The 18,733-nt window shown below is 31.4% G+C and overlaps 1 protein-coding gene across 1 annotated transcript; it reads left to right on the top strand.

Moving 5' to 3' along the window:
- Positions 1–640: 640 nt before the first annotated feature.
- LOC148629857 (uncharacterized) lies at positions 641–18,733 on the top strand. Its single transcript, XM_088558526.1, has 19 exons — positions 641–724; positions 875–1,003; positions 1,152–1,277; positions 1,573–1,698; positions 1,981–2,121; positions 2,376–2,501; positions 2,809–2,934; positions 3,802–3,927; positions 4,334–4,459; positions 5,623–5,748; positions 7,059–7,184; positions 8,117–8,242; positions 8,915–9,040; positions 10,558–10,689; positions 14,344–14,469; positions 15,820–15,948; positions 16,397–16,525; positions 17,300–17,428; positions 18,629–18,733. Exons 1-19 carry the CDS (start codon positions 655–657, stop codon positions 18,664–18,666), a joined length of 2,283 nt encoding a protein of 760 aa, XP_088414652.1. The 5' UTR covers positions 641–654; the 3' UTR covers positions 18,667–18,733.

The raw sequence follows: 18,733 nt of genomic DNA on the forward strand, positions 1-18,733 counted from the left end.
TCAAATATATAGGAAGATCATAATCAGGATATTAGTTGTATACAAGAAGTACTCAAAACAAAAACTATAGAAAGAGGAAGCCAAATCCATCACCGAGAGGTTCTGCCATTTGGGTAGGTGGTTCTACCATTTTGAATATCGAATTAAGTATAAGTAATATACTTCATATTATTATTTTTTTATTCAGTTTGAGTAAAAAGAATAGGTTTTGCGTTGCATGTACTTATCTATATGTTCTGAGCACCATTCCAATCAATAGATACAATGATACAGTCGAAAGCTTTTCATTTTTTAGAGAAAAACGAATCTTTTGTTATCATGACAATATTGCTATTCAGGAACAAAAAATATTATATTTTCATATCACATAAACTCTGCGTGGTACTAGACAAAACAAAAACATTCAAAAAATGTAAATAAGTCATCGGTCTTTCAGGTGTGTTCGCAGCATTAGAGAGGCGATTCTTAAATAGATGTCGTCCAATGAATTAGTTTTGATATTTAGAATCGTTTTTACAAATACGTAAATGGTCAGAAGTAAATTAACCATTAGTAATTTTGCAATTTTAGCAATTTTAAACCTTTGAATTAAATTTGATATTTACATAAAAAACTACTATATAAGTCGGTCTGTAATTGAATGACTATACCACTATGGATGATATTTGTCTCAGAAACGTTTTATTCGCATTCTATTTCATATTGCCATACTCTATTTGTACAGGTAAGTATAGTCTATGTTTTTAATTTTACATAGGTTTTATTATGTAATATAAAAATTAGGATTTGTACTGTTCGCTTAAAAAAGGAAGACATTTTTTGTCACTTTTCGTGGTTTGTAATGTGAGTTTTCTTATACAATGTTATTTTATAGGATCTGATCCCGTATTCAAAGGTTGTCGAAATTGCACCGATGGTTCTCGATGTTTGTATAGATGGGCATTTTGTAATGGAATAAAAGATTGTACAGATGGCGAAGATGAAACGGAAGAGCTTTGTAAAGGTAGGTAAAGAGCAAATGAAAAAAAATGCTTTGTCTAAACAATTATACATTTTCTTTTTTTGTAAAGACTGTGCTTGCTTCAAATTATTTTTGTGGCTTTGCAATTCTTTTTTTAGATATCTTTTTGTTTTTTGGTTTTTTTTTTCAGAGTTACCATGTCAATCTTGGCAAATAAAATGTCTTGATGGAATACAATGCTTTTCTGAGTATTCTCTTTGTGACAAATATACAGAATGTAAAGACGGTTCAGATGACAGCATTACAATGTGTAAAGGTGAGTTGTGCATTTTTGCAATATCACAATACCATTCATTTCTCTTAGAAATTGATTTTTTTTCATAGTATTTTACCGAAACCGATCAATATTTGTTAGAGACAGGCTTTTTATAGTGTTTTTGACGCTGTTTGCATTCGCTTTTTTTAATTTTAATATTTAATGGGAAAAAAGAAGAACAAGAGAAACATGGTTTGTATTTTTTTTTCTCGTATTAAATTCAATTGATTTTTGTGAACTAAGGAGTTGTTATGCAGTTCTTTTAGTACCTTTTAACTTATTTAATTCATTTTAGATCGAGAATGCTCGGGTGGTAAGATCAAATGTAAAAATCAGGTGGGATGTGTATACCCAGAAAATAGATGCGACGGGCAAGTTTCATGTAAAGATGGCTCAGATGAAGATCCAGACTTTTGCAAAGGTAGGTGAAGTTATTTATTGATGAACTAATATTAAAACATTACCAATTAGGAAGAATCCTTGAGTGAGTGTAAAGAATGTTTTCTTGAGAAGTTACAGTATAGTAAATAATATGCCACGAAAATAAGAAAGAAAGCAATGTTGTTTTTTTTATAAGTTACACCAATGACATAACAACATTGCTTTTTTAACATGATCTTGGCTTATTCAAACTAATATAATATACAGGAAAATATAAGTACAAATACGTATCAGATGAAATTGTCTTACTTGTCGACTTTAGATTTTACTTGCCCGGACGGTAAAATGAAATGCAAAGATGGTTTGCAATGTGTGAATATGAACAAAATGTGCAATGGTGATACATGGCGTTATTCACCAGACTGTAGGGATGAAAGTGATGAGGACCCTGAATTTTGTAAAGGTAACATATATCTTAATATTTGTATTATTTTCGCAAAAAGTCTTAATATTCTGTAATGCTTTAATTTGGATCGATTACTTTCATTTGTATGGAATACTTATTTTACATCGTTAAATGAAAAATTATATAAAGTTGAATAGTAGTTACATCTAAGTATTATCAAGAAATGAAATTACAGAAATAAATGGTAGCAATTTAACAACTAATTTGAAATAAGGATTATGTCAAATTATCCGAATAGCTTCCTATTACAGACTATATTTGCACTGATGGTAGTGTGAAATGTGGGGATGGCTTGCAATGTATACCTAAAAACGATTTGTGTGATGGTTATGATGACTGCAATGATAAAAGTGATGAGGACGAAGACTTTTGTAAAGGTGGTTATTGTTGTGTTATGTATCTCTTAACTAATCACCAATCTTGATACGCTATGTATTTCTTTTATCGCGATGTATAAAAGAAAACGATGTTCTTTATCTTAAATTTGTTCAAAATAATACACACATGTATTACTGTAATGCTTTCATTTGGATCGATTACTTTCATTGGTTTCGAATAATTATTTTAGATCATTAAAAAATTGTATTAAGAGGTAGTTACACCTAAGTCTAAAAAATTACAGAAAAAATGGTAACAATTTAACAACAAAAATAAAATGAGGATTATATCCAGTTTTTACTTCAGAACATACCTGCACTGATGGTTGGGTGAAATGTCGGGATGGTTTGCAATGTTTTCCTAAATTTATGTTGTGTAATGGTTATGATCACTGCAATGATAGAAGTGATGAGGACGAAGACTTTTGTAAAGGTGATTTTTTGTGTTATGTCCGAAGTATAAAGGAAAACGATATTCGTTATCTGATTTATCGTTGACGTATTTATTAAATGCGGACTATTCTATCGGTTGACTATTTATCATTTTTGTGATACATTCCAGTCAGTGCAGCAGTTGATGAAGCAATGTGTCAACTAGTACGTGGGCTGAGATAACACCCGTGCTACCCCCCACTCTTTAAACAAAATATGATATTCAAGTACCCTTTTATCTCCATTTACTAATATTTTTGTCGTAAAAATACACTGAAATAATTTTGTATTTTTCTGATATTTTTTATACGTCATTGTGGCAAAAATCCATTTGATTGATATTCATTATTTCAGAATAAATTGTAAGAGATTTGCGATATTGCTGTACATGTGCCGCATTTCATTTGTATTTGTTTAGTTAGGGTTACAAGTCACAATTTTACGGTCGTCGCAAAGTCTTAGTTCAACGAAATTTCATTGGCTTAAACAGGAGGGATCCATACTCAGATAATATAATTGGCGCATGCCTTTTTCAAACTGACCCGATAATTTCTTGTATTGAGTCAGTTTGCGGATCCAAGCTCAATTAGTAAGTAGAAGTTTGAAGAAAATTACCGATGATACTTTTCATCCGTTATGTAATTAACAATCTGTATAGTTAATATGTTTTTAAATGTCCTACTTTAATCTGTTATTAAATGTTTAACTTTTGTGAGTCAGCATTTTACATTTAAAATCAACTACTTGAAATATAAACATCAAAACTAAATGTATAATTCCCTATAAAACGTAATTACCAAAAAGAATGTAAAACGACAAGTTCACACTGTTTTGATCGTTTGTTTTTCTTATTTGCATACCTTAACAGCCATACCTTGTGACGAGGGGTATAAAAAATGTAAAAATGGTAAAGAGTGTTTTCATGAATACAATCAATGCAACGGCAACGAAGATTGCTCCGATGGATCAGATGAAAGAGCAGAAACGTGTCAAGGTATAATGCATTTCTCCTTGAAAGAGCTTATAATCTGACAATGTTACAAATAATACTTTTTCAGATTTTCACATGAAATGACACATGTACTATTTTATAGAATTACATTATGTGTTGATTGGATGGCATTAAGCTGACATTTTCGTCCCTGTGTGGTTGTTGTCTATTTCACATTAACACCATTAACATTATCGTCATATGTGGAAATTTAAATGGTATTCAGCACATGAACTTGCAAATGAAATATTCATTTTGTCGCAATTTTTTAATGATTTATAAGAAAATCAACAAATTTGTCCTTAATAGCTGTCAGAGATCAGTCCATATTTACTTCATAAATGAATCACAACGCTGAGGGGTTTTGGAACTGCAATAATGTATATAGGATTTTGAATTATTCTTTCAGATTTTTCTTGTAGTGACGAATTTCGAAAATGTGCAGATGGATTTCAGTGTATTAGTGATAGAGAAATCTGCAATGGTCATAAAACGTGTAATGATGGTTCAGACGAAGACCCAAAAACATGTCAAGGTTAAAACAAAACACGAAATTGTTGTTCAATTGTCAAAAACTGTTTTAAACATGTTTATATCACTCATTTTTCAACTCAAATGAAACAAAACTTTGATTAGATAGAATGTACAAAATATAATTGGAACCATCAAGTTAACGTTAACTAGACAAAATATTTCCATCGTGTTATTCAATGAAACTCATACATAGATTGAACTTCAGGTAAGTGGTTTATTTATTTCGTCTTTCAAAAGTGGCAAAATATATATTATCTATTATTATGTATAGAGATAAAATTTGAAATGGGTTCACTTATGATATTTGTTTCAATTGTAATTAAAGTACACTACTAAATTACTGCCATTCAAAGTAAACGAAGTGCAGGTTTTATTTCAAATGAAATAAAAAAATCAGATAGAGGACTGTTCAGGTGTTATTTGTGATTAGTGATTGGAATCCGAGTTACTTTTGTTAATTTGTATGTTTATTATATGTTCTTTGTTGTGTTTGTCTGTTTTCTATGTCTAGTCTTTGTCCCTGGATTACATTCTTTGATTTCCTGTAGAATCTTGGTGCCCTTGATTGTCAGTTGTCAAGGATGGTTTTGCCCCATTTCACTTGACTTAACTGTGGAAAAAAAATACTGAGGTCTTCCTAGAAGCAGGAAATGTTAAATTTTCGAAGCACCCGAATTAATTCCCTGTTATTTGTGACTGTTCGTTTTTTTCGGCATGTACATATTTTTTTTCTTTTGTGTTATAATTATCCGTGTTATTTTTTCCCAGTAATTCACTTGTTTGCACTTTCGGCTAATTTTTATTCTCCGCCCGATGACAGCAGTTCATTGTCTTGTGAAAAAAAACTGTATACTTTTTATTGGAGTAATCCGTAACGTTGCCATAAGTAATTGTCCATTGTGTATGATGCGTAAATCTTACCAACAGCCAAAATACAAAGAAGCAAAAACAAGGAAATAACGGCACACTATGATGTCGTTATAAACGTGACCTTTCGTGAAAGTTTTACATTTATTCAGAAGAATTACATCTATTACAATGTATCTAAAATCATTTCATAAATCATGTAGACATATGTTACTTTTTAAATTACAAATGAAAATAACATTCAAAGAAACCGTTGCAGTGTTTGCCTATATTTCAGTGGGTTTTTTTTTCTTTTAGAAATGGCTTGCCCTAACCGATATTTGAAATGTGCTGATGGTTTACAGTGTATTTCGGAAGATAATATTTGTGATGGATATACACAATGCGAAGATAAATCAGATGAAGATGAGCAGAAATGTTTAGGTATGTATTAATAAGTAATGGCTCGTCATTTCAATAGCAAGTACATGTAAATCAATTTTTAGTTGGAATTTAAAACAAGTTATACGTTTTCAAATATAATGTTACTAAAAATCCAACAATAAGAATTCAAGTGTTGAAGAGAGACTTTGATTCTGATAGAATGGTTATAAACACAGATTGATATCTTTCTTTCCAGTCTTCGTAATGTTACTCATGCATTTTTTTTTTGGTGTGGTTGCGAGCCGATTCTTTGTCGATCACAACTTTATAGCACCGTTGAAGTTGTATAAAGCAACAACCTCAGCAGGTGATAGATTTATGGCACAGTTCATATCAACTGCCGAACTTAAGCCTTTTTATCATGAACTTATCGCAACTTGGTATTTTTCAACTAAAAGGTTATTTGGCGCTTGGAACAATACACTTCATCCTTTCGGTATTATAAAAGTGATCATATTTTGTTTAATTGTATAACCTGTCTCAACCGAACCCTATATAATATACCACTCTGTCTAAACCTGACGTGCGTTTGAAACTTAAACGCAACCCTTAACATTATAAAAGCTATAGTCAAAAGGGTTCAGTTAAATGTTTCACTGTATTTAAAGGCAAGGCTTCACTCTACCTATCAAATATTCCGACTATTTTTACAGAATGTACAGGCCCTCTCTAGTCCCCTCTACTATTCCATTAGTGCTTTAAACTTTTAAAAGTCTTCAAGCAAAAATATACAAAATCCGTCCTATTAAAAGTTTCACAAATCCAAAGTATCGTCCGATTTTTCCTCAGATATTCCACTCTTTGTTAAATAAGTTTTGATTTCCAAAAAATATGATTGTACTTGATACTGAATAAATTTAGCTAAGATAACATGAATATTAATCAAACAAAACATCTTTATTGTAACAATAATTGTCATTATAACATCATATTCGGTGGCGTAAAGGCCACTTTTCAATTCAAGCTAAACGAAATTAATATAAACACGTTAAAACTCAATAATCTGTTTGTTAGTTGATATTCATAATAACCTACTACTCGGGAACAAAGTCACTTGTTCAAACCTAAAATAACCTAATGTTGCAGACCTAATTAAACACTGATATATGTAGTTAGCAATGGTAATAGGCTTTTCCACCAAAGTCAAGACAAAAAGTATTTATATGTGTTTCTTTGATGTCCCTCAAAACATTTTAGGTCAGATTATACGAGAAAATGAGTAGTTGATACATATTTCGGTCAATTTTCAATGTCTTTAAACAGTTGATTTTTCACTGTCTATTATCAATTAAGACAAGTATATTTTCTAGATTATAAATGTAGCGAACACAGAACAAAATGTTCCGATGGCAAGCAGTGTATATACACATATCAGCTTTGTAATAGATATAAAGATTGTAATGATAAATCAGATGAAGATGAGACAACGTGTAGAGGTAATTATATTTTGTTAAAATTGCAGTTGAGCATTCAAAAACGTATATATTCGTTCTTATCAATGTAAGGACTTATTCAGTGAAAATATTTGTTTGTTAAAACTTTGCCTTAACCAAGTGAAAAAAAATAAACTAACAAATATGAAGTTACGAAGTATAGCTGCAACACATCTTTCAATAATTTCTTTTCGAAATGGGATATTTGCACATAGTTTTGCCCTCCGGACATATTGACCATAACATATTGACAGTCAAAAGAGTTTATCAAAGAGTAATCAAGGAAACCAAGATTCGAGCGTAAATCAATCGAACATATTCCAAGGATAAAAAATAGACAGGGAAAACAGACACACAACAAAAAGATTTTAGAAAACAAAATAACACGCACAAAGAAATAAAAGAAAATAAGCAACCCGGACTCATTACAAAACAGGAAGCAAGGCAAAAATTGTATTGATACAGTTGAATGAACTTACTTGTCATTCTCTGTATTTATAATTTGTATTCACCGACCGGTTATAAAAGCAAATGATGGTTCTTGTTTTAGTAGTAACAATACGTTGTATTTTTTGTTTTTTGTTTTTTTTTTTTTTTTTTTTTTTTTTTTGTTTTTGTTTTTGTTTTTTTATTTATTTTTTTTTTTGTTTTTGTTTTTGTTTTTGTTTTTTTGTTTTTTTTTTTCTCTGTAAAATACTATTTTATTAATTGGAGTATTCTCTGTAATGTTCCCATTAGTAATTGTCCATTGTTTGTGATGCGAACATCTGATCAACAGCCAAACACAAACAGGCAAAAAACATACATCTTTTACACGGTATCTAAAATCATTTCATCAAATGAGTTGACAGATATCATTTTTTAAATCATGATCGATAATAAAATTCAACAAAACCGTTGCAATATTTGTCTAAATGTCAGTGTGAATCTTTCAGAAATGGCTTGCCCTAACCGACATTTGAAATGCGATGATGGTTTACAGTGTATTTCGCAAGACGATATTTGTGATGGACATACACAATGCGAAGATAAATCAGATGAAGATGAGCAGAAATGTTTAGGTATGTATTAATAAGAACTAGTTCATCCTTTCCATGTAAAACAGTTTGTATTGGAACTGAAAACAAGTAATGCCTTTTCAAACATAATGTTATTATAAATTCAACAATAAGAATTCAAATGTTGAAAAGAGACTTTGACTCTGATTTATTGGTTATATTCACATATTGCTATCCCAAAATAAAACGTACAAGAAGCAAAGGTAATTAAGCAGCCAGGACTCCACTACAAAACTGGAAGCATGGCTAAAATTGCCTTTTTACAATACTTTTGCATTGCATGGTTGGAATACATTTTTGTATGTAAATAAGTGACGCGAGTGGCCAAAAAAAATGTAATGAAATCAAATTTTCGCACAAGTTACTCAATAAAATAATTAATTTGACCGAGTTTATTATAATGGCTTAAATATTATCCGAACATACACTTTTTTTAATTTGCTTATCTGTGAAAATACTTGAGATTTTTTTTTGTCGTTTTTAAGTTTAAATGACGACTTCTGTTCCGTATTTTACGCGAACAGATGAAAGACACTCATAAAACATAGAAATGTTAAACTGTTTGTACCATAATATCATAAAACCATAGGAACACGGCTTGACGTTATATTTCAGTTTACAATTTAGAAATGTTCTTCATCGACCATATTAATTCCTGACCAAAACTCATTTCAGACATGACATGTCCTTTAAATGAGAAAAAATGCAGCAATGGCCTTCAGTGCTTCTCTGTGTTTGAGATGTGCAATGGATATCAGGATTGTAGAGATGGATCTGATGAAGACCCAGATATATGTAAGAGTAAGTAGAACTTGTAAAAAAAGGAAGTAAAAGGTCATCGTTTACTAATCGCATAAACAAAATCATACAGGAAACCTAATCAAATAAGTCAGAAAATAGGATTTTGAATTAAACATTGTATATCACATTCTACCGATTCCATGAAAATTCGATGGAGGCACAAACTTTAAATTAAATATTTGTTATGAATTGAAAAATGTATTGACTGTCAATCGGCTCATAGTAACATTTCTATACGAAATACATTTCAAAGTCGAAGTCAGAAAGAGAAAATGATGAATGGTATGACCCTATGCTGTCAGTTGAAATGTACCAAACACCTGAGAACAATTCAACGTAAACATGCAATAATAAGTATTCAGGTTTCTCATTTACTTTTACAATATCCTAATATAGTAAAGATTTCGACTACTTTAGAATAATTATGAGTGGTTTTACCGAATTTTTCGTGTGCTAAAAATACAAGGCATATACATGTATGCAAAAGTGTTGTTAACAAATAACTAAGACATACAAACAAGCAAGTATTACTAAAGTATAAGACTATTTGATATATTATTTTTATCGTTTAATTTTATTTCAATTAATACTTGAATTTTGATTCCCTTTATTACCCATTGACACAAACACCCACATAATTATGCGATCATAAACTTAGTAAATTTCACATAAAATGAGAATAAGTATGATGCTGAAGAGACAACCCCACTGAAATGAAAATTTCAGCCAAATATCAACCATCGGTCTCAAATGAACGTCGAAGAGTTTACTCTCTATCTATTATTTGATGAATGGTCTCTTTTGTAATGATATTAATTATTTCAGTAATACAATGTATATTATTGACATATTATTTCATAGTAACATTTTAGCCTATTCAAAAAGCAATAGTAACATCTTCATATGTTAATAAGAGAACAACTTTAGAAACATACAATTAGTGTTCCTATGCAAAGAAAGGTATATAGGATTCAAATGTTTAGTTTGTCAGTCAATTTGTCATTCTGTCGGTATATTCTTCTGTCTTTTCACTTGTCCGTTTAGTTGATAATAACTCTTATAACTACTCCTTTACCACAAATTAGATGTGGATAAAATCTTATAGAAATGTTTCTGTTATTGTCAGTGAACTTCGAAATGATCTAATCCTACTGAGGTAAAATGCTATTTCGTAATCATGTTGCAGATTTATTTTCAAAAGACAAATAGTATTATTTTTGCTTATTAAATTCTATGATATAAGGTTTTATTCACCTACATATAAAACAATAACTAAAAGTTGCATTGAACACAACAAAAGAATGGAATTGGGTAGACTTCATTTTTTAATTTAAATGTATTATATCAATATTAATTACAGTAGATATAATCAAACCTATAAACCTACATACGAATACATGCATTTATTTCTATCTTTTATTGCAATGTTGCTGATAATCGAAACTTGAGTTTCATGAAATTAAACAATAATATAATTGTGTTTTCATGTTTTATTTTACTCAAATTACATATTAAAGATATAGCATGCCCAGTCGGTTCTGTGAAATGCAAAGACGGTCTACAATGCGTCGAACAAATCATTGTGTGTACTGCCAGAAATAGATATGGATGTAAAGACAAAAGTGACCAAAATGATACATTCTGTGAGGGTATGTAAAGTATATTCATTGTTTTAATACCAGTTTTTTTTTTGTGTGTCTTTACTAAAAGGTAATTCCGAAACAAATGAAAATAATTATAAATAATGCACTTAATGTATTCGATTAACGTTAACATATTTTTTGCATATCGGGGTGAATTATTTTAATATTCATTTCCTCAATTTTCTATTCTTATATAGCCATCATCGAAAACACAGGTTAGCAGAGGCCGGTGAATAATGTTGTTATATCACTAAGTAACCCTTACGTTGGATAACAAAAGGAATACTCCGGGAACATCATGATAATATCAAATAAACGAACAACCATGCGCACACATAACAAAAATGAACGCATTGAACAAAAAAAAACACACAGTGAACAATGAACAGTATGAACTTCTTTTTAAGTTGATGCTGATGATTTATCTATTTTACCCGATTTTCGTATCAAAATGAAACTATAAAGGCATTATAATAGGTTAGTACTATATAAATAACATATAGCTAAGAGGACAATGTAATCCCGGGAAAATCATTGTCACCCCATGCGGTGAGTATCAATGTATTTTCAAGGGGTAACAAACCCTCTTTCATCCACTTGGGTGTATGATATTTACTTTATTATACTGAATGCTCCATTTTCTTTTTTTTCACAATAAATCCTAACAATAAGTTTTGTATTGTTTTATTTTGAATAACATGTCTTTTGTTTTATTTACTACATCGATACTGATATGGTTTCAAATATTTGCAAGCGATAATTTTTACAGCATTCCATCAATTTAAAGTAGACAATTAAAGGAAAGTCGAAATATTTCTATAAGAGTTTCATCTTCGAATCTTTAATTAAGAATTCTTTAAACTATCTATATTACGTGTTACTGTCCGTTCTTTAAATCTTTAGAAGATAACAGATCATTCATATCGTCCTCGCTAATATCGGCAAACATTTTGTAAATTATGTGTCTGCTGTTTTGATGACTGTAATTTCAGTTATTTAAACAATGAATAAGTGAACAATAGCTACGTGATTCTCTGTCAGAGTGGTAAAAGGCCGTGGGGTTTTTAATTTTGAAACGAATGAAAATTTTAAGTAGGTCAATGAGTGCCAAAGCTACATCAGTTTTCAAAGACCCCGATGTAGCAAAAACATTGTCTAATATACATGACAAGTATGTTGTCGTACCAGCAAAAAAAGCCCAAAACAACTTTGTTTTTGTCTGCAAAACGTTTTATATTAAATATTTATTATCAGAGGTAGACGTAGAAAATAATAGCAGTGATAAGACCTAAACTGCTACCTCTTCTCCAAGGAAGAGATTGTGGAAAACCTGTTATCCTCTTTTGGTCTCTCTACCAAGGACGATGATTGTGATTTACCGTCTATGTACTGGATTCCTAAACTCCACAAGAATCCATATAAACAACGTTTCATAGCTGGATCTGCAAAATGTACTACCAAACATCTTTCCCAACTTTTAACTTCTATACTTACAATTGTCAAAGAGGTCTGCAGTCCTACCACAACACTTGTTACTCCCGTAGTGGTACTAATTCAATGTGAATCCTGAAAAATTCTAAAGATCTTTTGGAGACAATCAGTTGAAGATTATAATGTGAATATAATAGCATTAAAACCTATGATTTTCCAACACTGTATACTTCGATTCCCCATAATCAGTAAAAATTCCGACTTAAAAATATTATACATCGTTTTTTTTCCAATAAAGATGATACACCTAGATTCAAATATATAGTTCTTGGTAGAGATCCCTCATACTTTGTAAGAAATAATTCCAAATCATCTTCCAAATATACAGAGGAAGATGTTTACAAAATGCTGGAATTTTTAATCGACAACATATTTGTCCAGTGTTGTGGACGTGTTTTTCAACAAACGGTCGGCATTCCAATGGGAACAAATTGTGCTCCTTTACTTGCTGACCTATTCCGTCACTCTTATGAGGCTGACTTTATAGCTGATCTGATCAGAAAGAAAGATTATCCTTTAATCTCAGTTTTTTGCTATATACAATGTAGATGACGTATTATCTTTAAACAATCCTAATTTCGGGTAATTGATACATCGCATCTAGAACTTGAGATAATGGATACTACAGACACTGTGAAGTCAGCCTCATATCTTGACATACACTTAGAAATCAATGGTAAAGGAAGACTATTGACCGAACTTTACGACAAACGTGATGACTTTTCATTCAGAATTGTCATCTTTCCTTTCATCTGTTGCAACATCCCTTCAGCACCTGCGTATGGAGTGTTCATATCATACGTTATGCCAGAGCTTACCGAAACTACGCAGACTTTTTGTATCGTGCTAGAACTCTAACAAATATGCTTCTGGAACAGGATTATCACTACATAAGTTTTATGGTCGTCATGAACTCGTGGATTGTTATGGTATATCCATCTGCACCATGAAAACTGATTTATTCAATGGATCATAGTTTTCCTTTCCTCGTTTGTCTATCCCGGACTTGACTTGTTATGAGCAACTCGGCGGGTGTTTCTAGAAAAGCAGAGGACGCTTACCCTTCCGGTGCACCTGGTCATGATCCCAGTTTTTAGTGGAGCCCGAGTTGCTCATTTACTTTTGTTACTTTGTATGTATGATTTTAGTTAATTTATGTTCTGTGTTGTGTATGTCTGTTTTCCATGTCTGGTCTTTGTCCCTGGATTGCATTCTGTTGATTACCGCTATAACCTTGGTTCCCTTGATCACTCATTAAAAAGGTAAAATTGAACTTCATACAAATAAAATACAAATAAATTTAAAAAATAGATAGGATATAGGCTAAAATTGACAGCTTACGGGTTTCGTCAGGGGCAAAAATGTATTGAAATGAAGACTGATAACTGCCGACCCACACCAGAGAGACAATTTGCGTTTCAAAATTGAATGAATTTTACATGAGCAATGTTTATATGTGTTTCTTCAAACACAAAACCGATATATATTGTACTGTTATTAAACTAAATGTTAGCAGAATCAACTAACGAATGGTCTTCGTGTGAGGGTATTTGACAATAAAAGCTATCCACCTCTGAGACCTGTAAAAGGGTACAATATTACCATTGTATTAAACCAATCAAAATACAAAAAATTGACATGATGTATAATAAAATAAGGTATTCGTTTAAGTGCAATAATTGTATACTATTCACCAGCCGTATATTTGTAATTGTTGAGTTATGATTCGGCATTGCCTTGAGTACTAACTGGTACGTGCTAGTACCTAAATTACTGATATTCAGATGTTCATTGAAGAAATGTATACTGCATCAACTTGGTTAGATATGGCTTTAAGTTGCTTACGTTTTTCGCTAAAAATAAAGGTCGTACAGATTTCAAAATCCTGTTTCTCTTAGTATTCTCTGCGTAAAACAAATAAATAAAAACTGGTCATTACTTTTGCAGCAAATTAATATATTGTCTTATGTACTTGAGTATATAGACTCATGATTTATATGTTTTTCTTTTATTGTGAGCATGAACTTTTCATGAAGTCTTATAAATCATGTTGATTTAACATGTATAAACGAAAACAAAATAAAAGTAAAAGATATAGCGTATGTTATATTTACATATAAAATCTCCCATTTGACTTTGATTAAAGAGGTATTAGAATATATGTTCTAGATTTTACTTGTCCTGATTACACGGTAAAATGTCGTAGTGGAGAACGTTGCACGGATATATTTACTCTCTGTGATGGTAGAGAAGACTGTGGAGATGGATCTGACGAAGATCATGGTTTCTGTAATGGTAAAACTAACAGTATTATTTTCTATATATTATACTTCATACAAAAATCTTGAATTCTGATTGGGTAATGGGTGATGTGAAATTTTAGTCTAACCCCTTCACATCATTACTTGCCCCTCCCCCACCGAACACTGATTGGCTGCTTGATATATCACCCGGAAGTCAACGATATATCACCCTCTCTCCTCTCGATACATCACCCTCTCCATCGGAAATAGTGTTTCGGGCCCGAAAGTGTTCTGGATTTTAAAATTATTTTTGCACTTCCATAAACACCAGTCAGTCAGTCAAATTCAGTCTGTCGTATTTTTTAATAATGGCGACGTTCGCCGACGTTGATGAGGATGATATACAGCAACTTCTAGCTGACAAAGATTCAAAACAAACTAAATGAGCAGTAGATTTCCTATGATGAAAATTTACAAAATAGTCTCTTTGACAATGCTATGGATCAGAGGATTCAAAACCAAACACCAAATCAGGTTATGGCGACACCTTCGAATCAAATGCCCCGCCAAGTTATCCCTAATCAATTAAATCCGATGCAGTTAAAAATTTTCTGGAATCCACAAACAGGAATGGGATGTCATATGTCTCGTACAACAATGTAATGTGATTTTTCATTTTCATTCGAGATAAACTTTCTAATTTTCAAATTTGTTAACTTTTTTGTTGTTACTTTATTAAATTGTTGAAACATAATTTATATTTTATTTCAGTCAATGATATGTAAACGATATATCACCCTCTCTCCCCTCGATATATCACACTCACGTATTCAGTATAGTATAACACATACTGCCTGAAGTACATGGTGTTACGCTTTGTATCACACTCTGTAAATATATCACACTTGACTTCGTCTCGGGTGATATATTTACCTCGTGTGATACTCTAGCGTACCACCCTCTACTACAGGCAGTATGTGTATAATGGTAACCCCTCCAATATATACGAAAAAAAAAACCGTAATTACATGTTAATATGAAATATAGAAGTACTACTTCAAATAATTTTATAAACATGATGTGTGTATTTCTTAAGTTCATGCAATATACTTGCTTCTACAACTAAATGAGATTTCTTTAACTTTCACATTCAAAAACCTTTACTTAGAGTCATCATATTGACAAACAAATACTATCTTTTAAAAAAAGATAGCCGACGCAGTAAAATTTTGTTCTTTTTTAAGTTTCTACATTTCTTTCAAGAAAATATCACATGGCATGCAATTTCAAAATTTCGATACAATTTTTTCAAAGGGTAAAAAGAAAAACTATACCGACTGCGTCGGAAAAAAATTGTCGATTACAATCAAAGGCAGTAAGTACAACCGTGTTGATTTTTTAGCGACAGAATGTGAATTTGGATTCCAGAAGTGTGCAGACGGATTACAATGTATTATGAATTCTCAGTTTTGTGATTCCCAAGTGAACTGCTTAGACGGATCAGACGAAAATGAAAAATTTTGTTCAAGTGGTAAGCCAGAGAAGGGATAGTATTCTTAATTATTATGTGTGAAATCGTCTTATTGGTCTTATATGCTATAACAAAATCGAGTATTTTGATGATAATAGTATTTCATTTCATATCATTTTTAAAGAAATACGCATTTAGAAATGTATTAAGCAAATTGCAATTGTATTATATATGCGTCAAAATTTACTGCTCTAAAGCCTCTGGATTTGTACCTGATTATACGCTATATTGTACACAAGAATAGATATTCATAAAAAATACACCTTTACTGTAGAAATAATAGAAACCGTCACAAAGTAAATTGTTGGGCACAATTAGTTCAATTGTTTTCATATGCCAGAGTTTTCCCGTAGGAACTTCAATTTTGTTTTGTTAAACGCAAACATTAATATCTATGATGAATAAAATAATATCACCATCGTACATATTATACAATATTTCTATTTAGAGAGAGTTTGCCCACACGGTATGGCCAAGTGTAACGACAATAAACAGTGTATGTACGAGCTTTTTCGTTGTAATGGATACCCAGAGTGTACTGACGAATCCGATGAAGACCCAGAATTATGCACAAAAAGTAAATTATCTTACATTACTAAAATCAACACTTGAGATTCTCAAATAAGAACGTCGATTTCCTAATTAAGAAAATATTTCATACATACAACCATGATGAATACTAATAATTGTAGTGAAGTCACGTAACATATTTGTTATTTACTCTTTTTTCAAGTTGCTGAAAGTGATGTAATAATTTCTGTAAATTCATTAGTATCCACACCTTTCATAAAAACAAATCCTACATGTCATTGCATGTGTCATAGTAGATGACATTTAATTCAAATAATCACATGATTAATTTTTCTCCCTTTTTAGAAAGATCAGATCATTTTATTCTGAGAAAATAAAATTAGTTCTCTCATCAAAACGTCTTTAGAGGAACGAAAAATGTTAATGTAGTAAATCTCATGCAATTAAGATATAATGAAATGCATTGTTAGCTATAAATTATTTTCCTGTAACCAAAAATGATTTTTAACAAATGATCATGATCAAAAAGCTTCTGTTAAAGATCAGACATGGTCCTTCCGGAGAATGGAACCTTTTGAATCCAAATGAAGAAAAGTCTAGATTTATTTACTTTCTGAATCATTTTTTCACTTATATACGCGTGTACATATTTTGGTTTGTTCTGTGACTGTCATCCTACACCTAACCATTTGTTCTGCCTCTAGATCTATTTACTTTTTGACTCATTTTTTAACGTAACTTATGTGCATGTACATGTTTGAATTGTTTTGTGACCATTTGGTTTTTGTTCCTGCATATTTATAATTTGCCCTGCTTTAAGATAGAACATGTCCGTCAGGAATGACAAGATGTGGTGAAAGTCAACAGTGTAACTATAATAATTGGTTTTGCAATGGTCGTCAAGAATGTGTCAATAATGGAGACGAAGAACCTAGTATTTGTGTTAATGGTAAGGAAATATGTTTAAGTATAATGTGTTCCTTTTCACATTTTAGTTTCTCTTTTTAGCTCACCGAACATCAACGTAGGTTTCGAAACCACTTGCGTGATAGTCAAAACATGAGCAACCCTAGATCAATATAAATTACTTAATTTGACAGGATCATTCTATCGAAAACTTGCGGTTTTGTTTGATCATACAAAACTATTAACCCCTGAGACAAAACTAGCCAGTTTTCAAAGAACCAAACATGCAAATATTTTGAAATTTATAAGGTAATTATTCTAAGGTCGTCTACAATTAATCTATTTTGAGGGCAGCTGCGTCATCTAAAATTGGCTTTAAATCATGATAAGTGGACCCCCAAGTTTTAAAGCAGATTGACTCCAAAGGCTTAATAGGGACTACCTCTATTGAAACCACAGATGTGTATGATTTGAAGCTTGATGTAGTTGTTGACCTAAATACCTTCTACAAATGATATACTGTTTGTGTGGCTCATGCATCTCACGTATGGCTGTAACTGTAGAGAATCCTCATTTAAGCGTGTAGAGAAATAAATTCTGATTTACATCAGGTTTAGAAATAATGCAAAAAAATGTATCAAAAAAATATCAGGGGAACCAAGGTTATAGCGGTAATCAAAAGAGTGTAATCCAAGGACAAATACAAGACATGAAAATCATACACACGGGAGTCTCTAGGATCAATTCACGTTTGATCCTACTTCATTTTACAACATGCTCCTTAATTCTAAGAAATTTTCTACGATAAGCATTTCTCTAACCATATTTTTTTTCCTTTTGAAAAAAAATGTGACCTATTAATATCATTGAAACACAGCTGGGGAAACATTTTCGCCTATATAACTGCTTATGCTTGCGGGCAGTAATGATACCAGGTGTGAACTGCCCGATTTACTTTCTTTGCCTCCTGTTAATGTGATTTTGCCGCCAGATTTCGAATTTTCCAGTCGAGCGAATGTGACCACATTGTACTTGGCGTGTCGGTATTGATTTAAAGAAAATGTGTAGATGCGTAGTCCTTTGTGGATAATCCACAATGAATATTGCTCATAAAAATTGCGTCAACATTATCGTAAGAAAGCGGTGTATACATGGTTACTTGCTGCACATGTGTTTTGAAAATGTAAGGATATTTGTACGGTTTTGTTTATCGACATTTAAATTGATTCTTTCATTATTTTAGGACCGAAAGGCTCCTTGGATATGCCAGAATTTCTGTGAATAGCAGACAAAATCGATGCATGCTTATACTGTTAAAGTAAAACAATAAAATAATAAATCATCATTA

This window comes from Perna viridis, chromosome 1 (assembly GCF_037379345.1).
Source record: "Perna viridis isolate PV_CMFRI_1.1 ecotype Kerala chromosome 1, ASM3737934v1, whole genome shotgun sequence".
In the NCBI taxonomy this organism is placed as follows: Eukaryota; Metazoa; Mollusca; class Bivalvia; order Mytilida; family Mytilidae; genus Perna; species Perna viridis.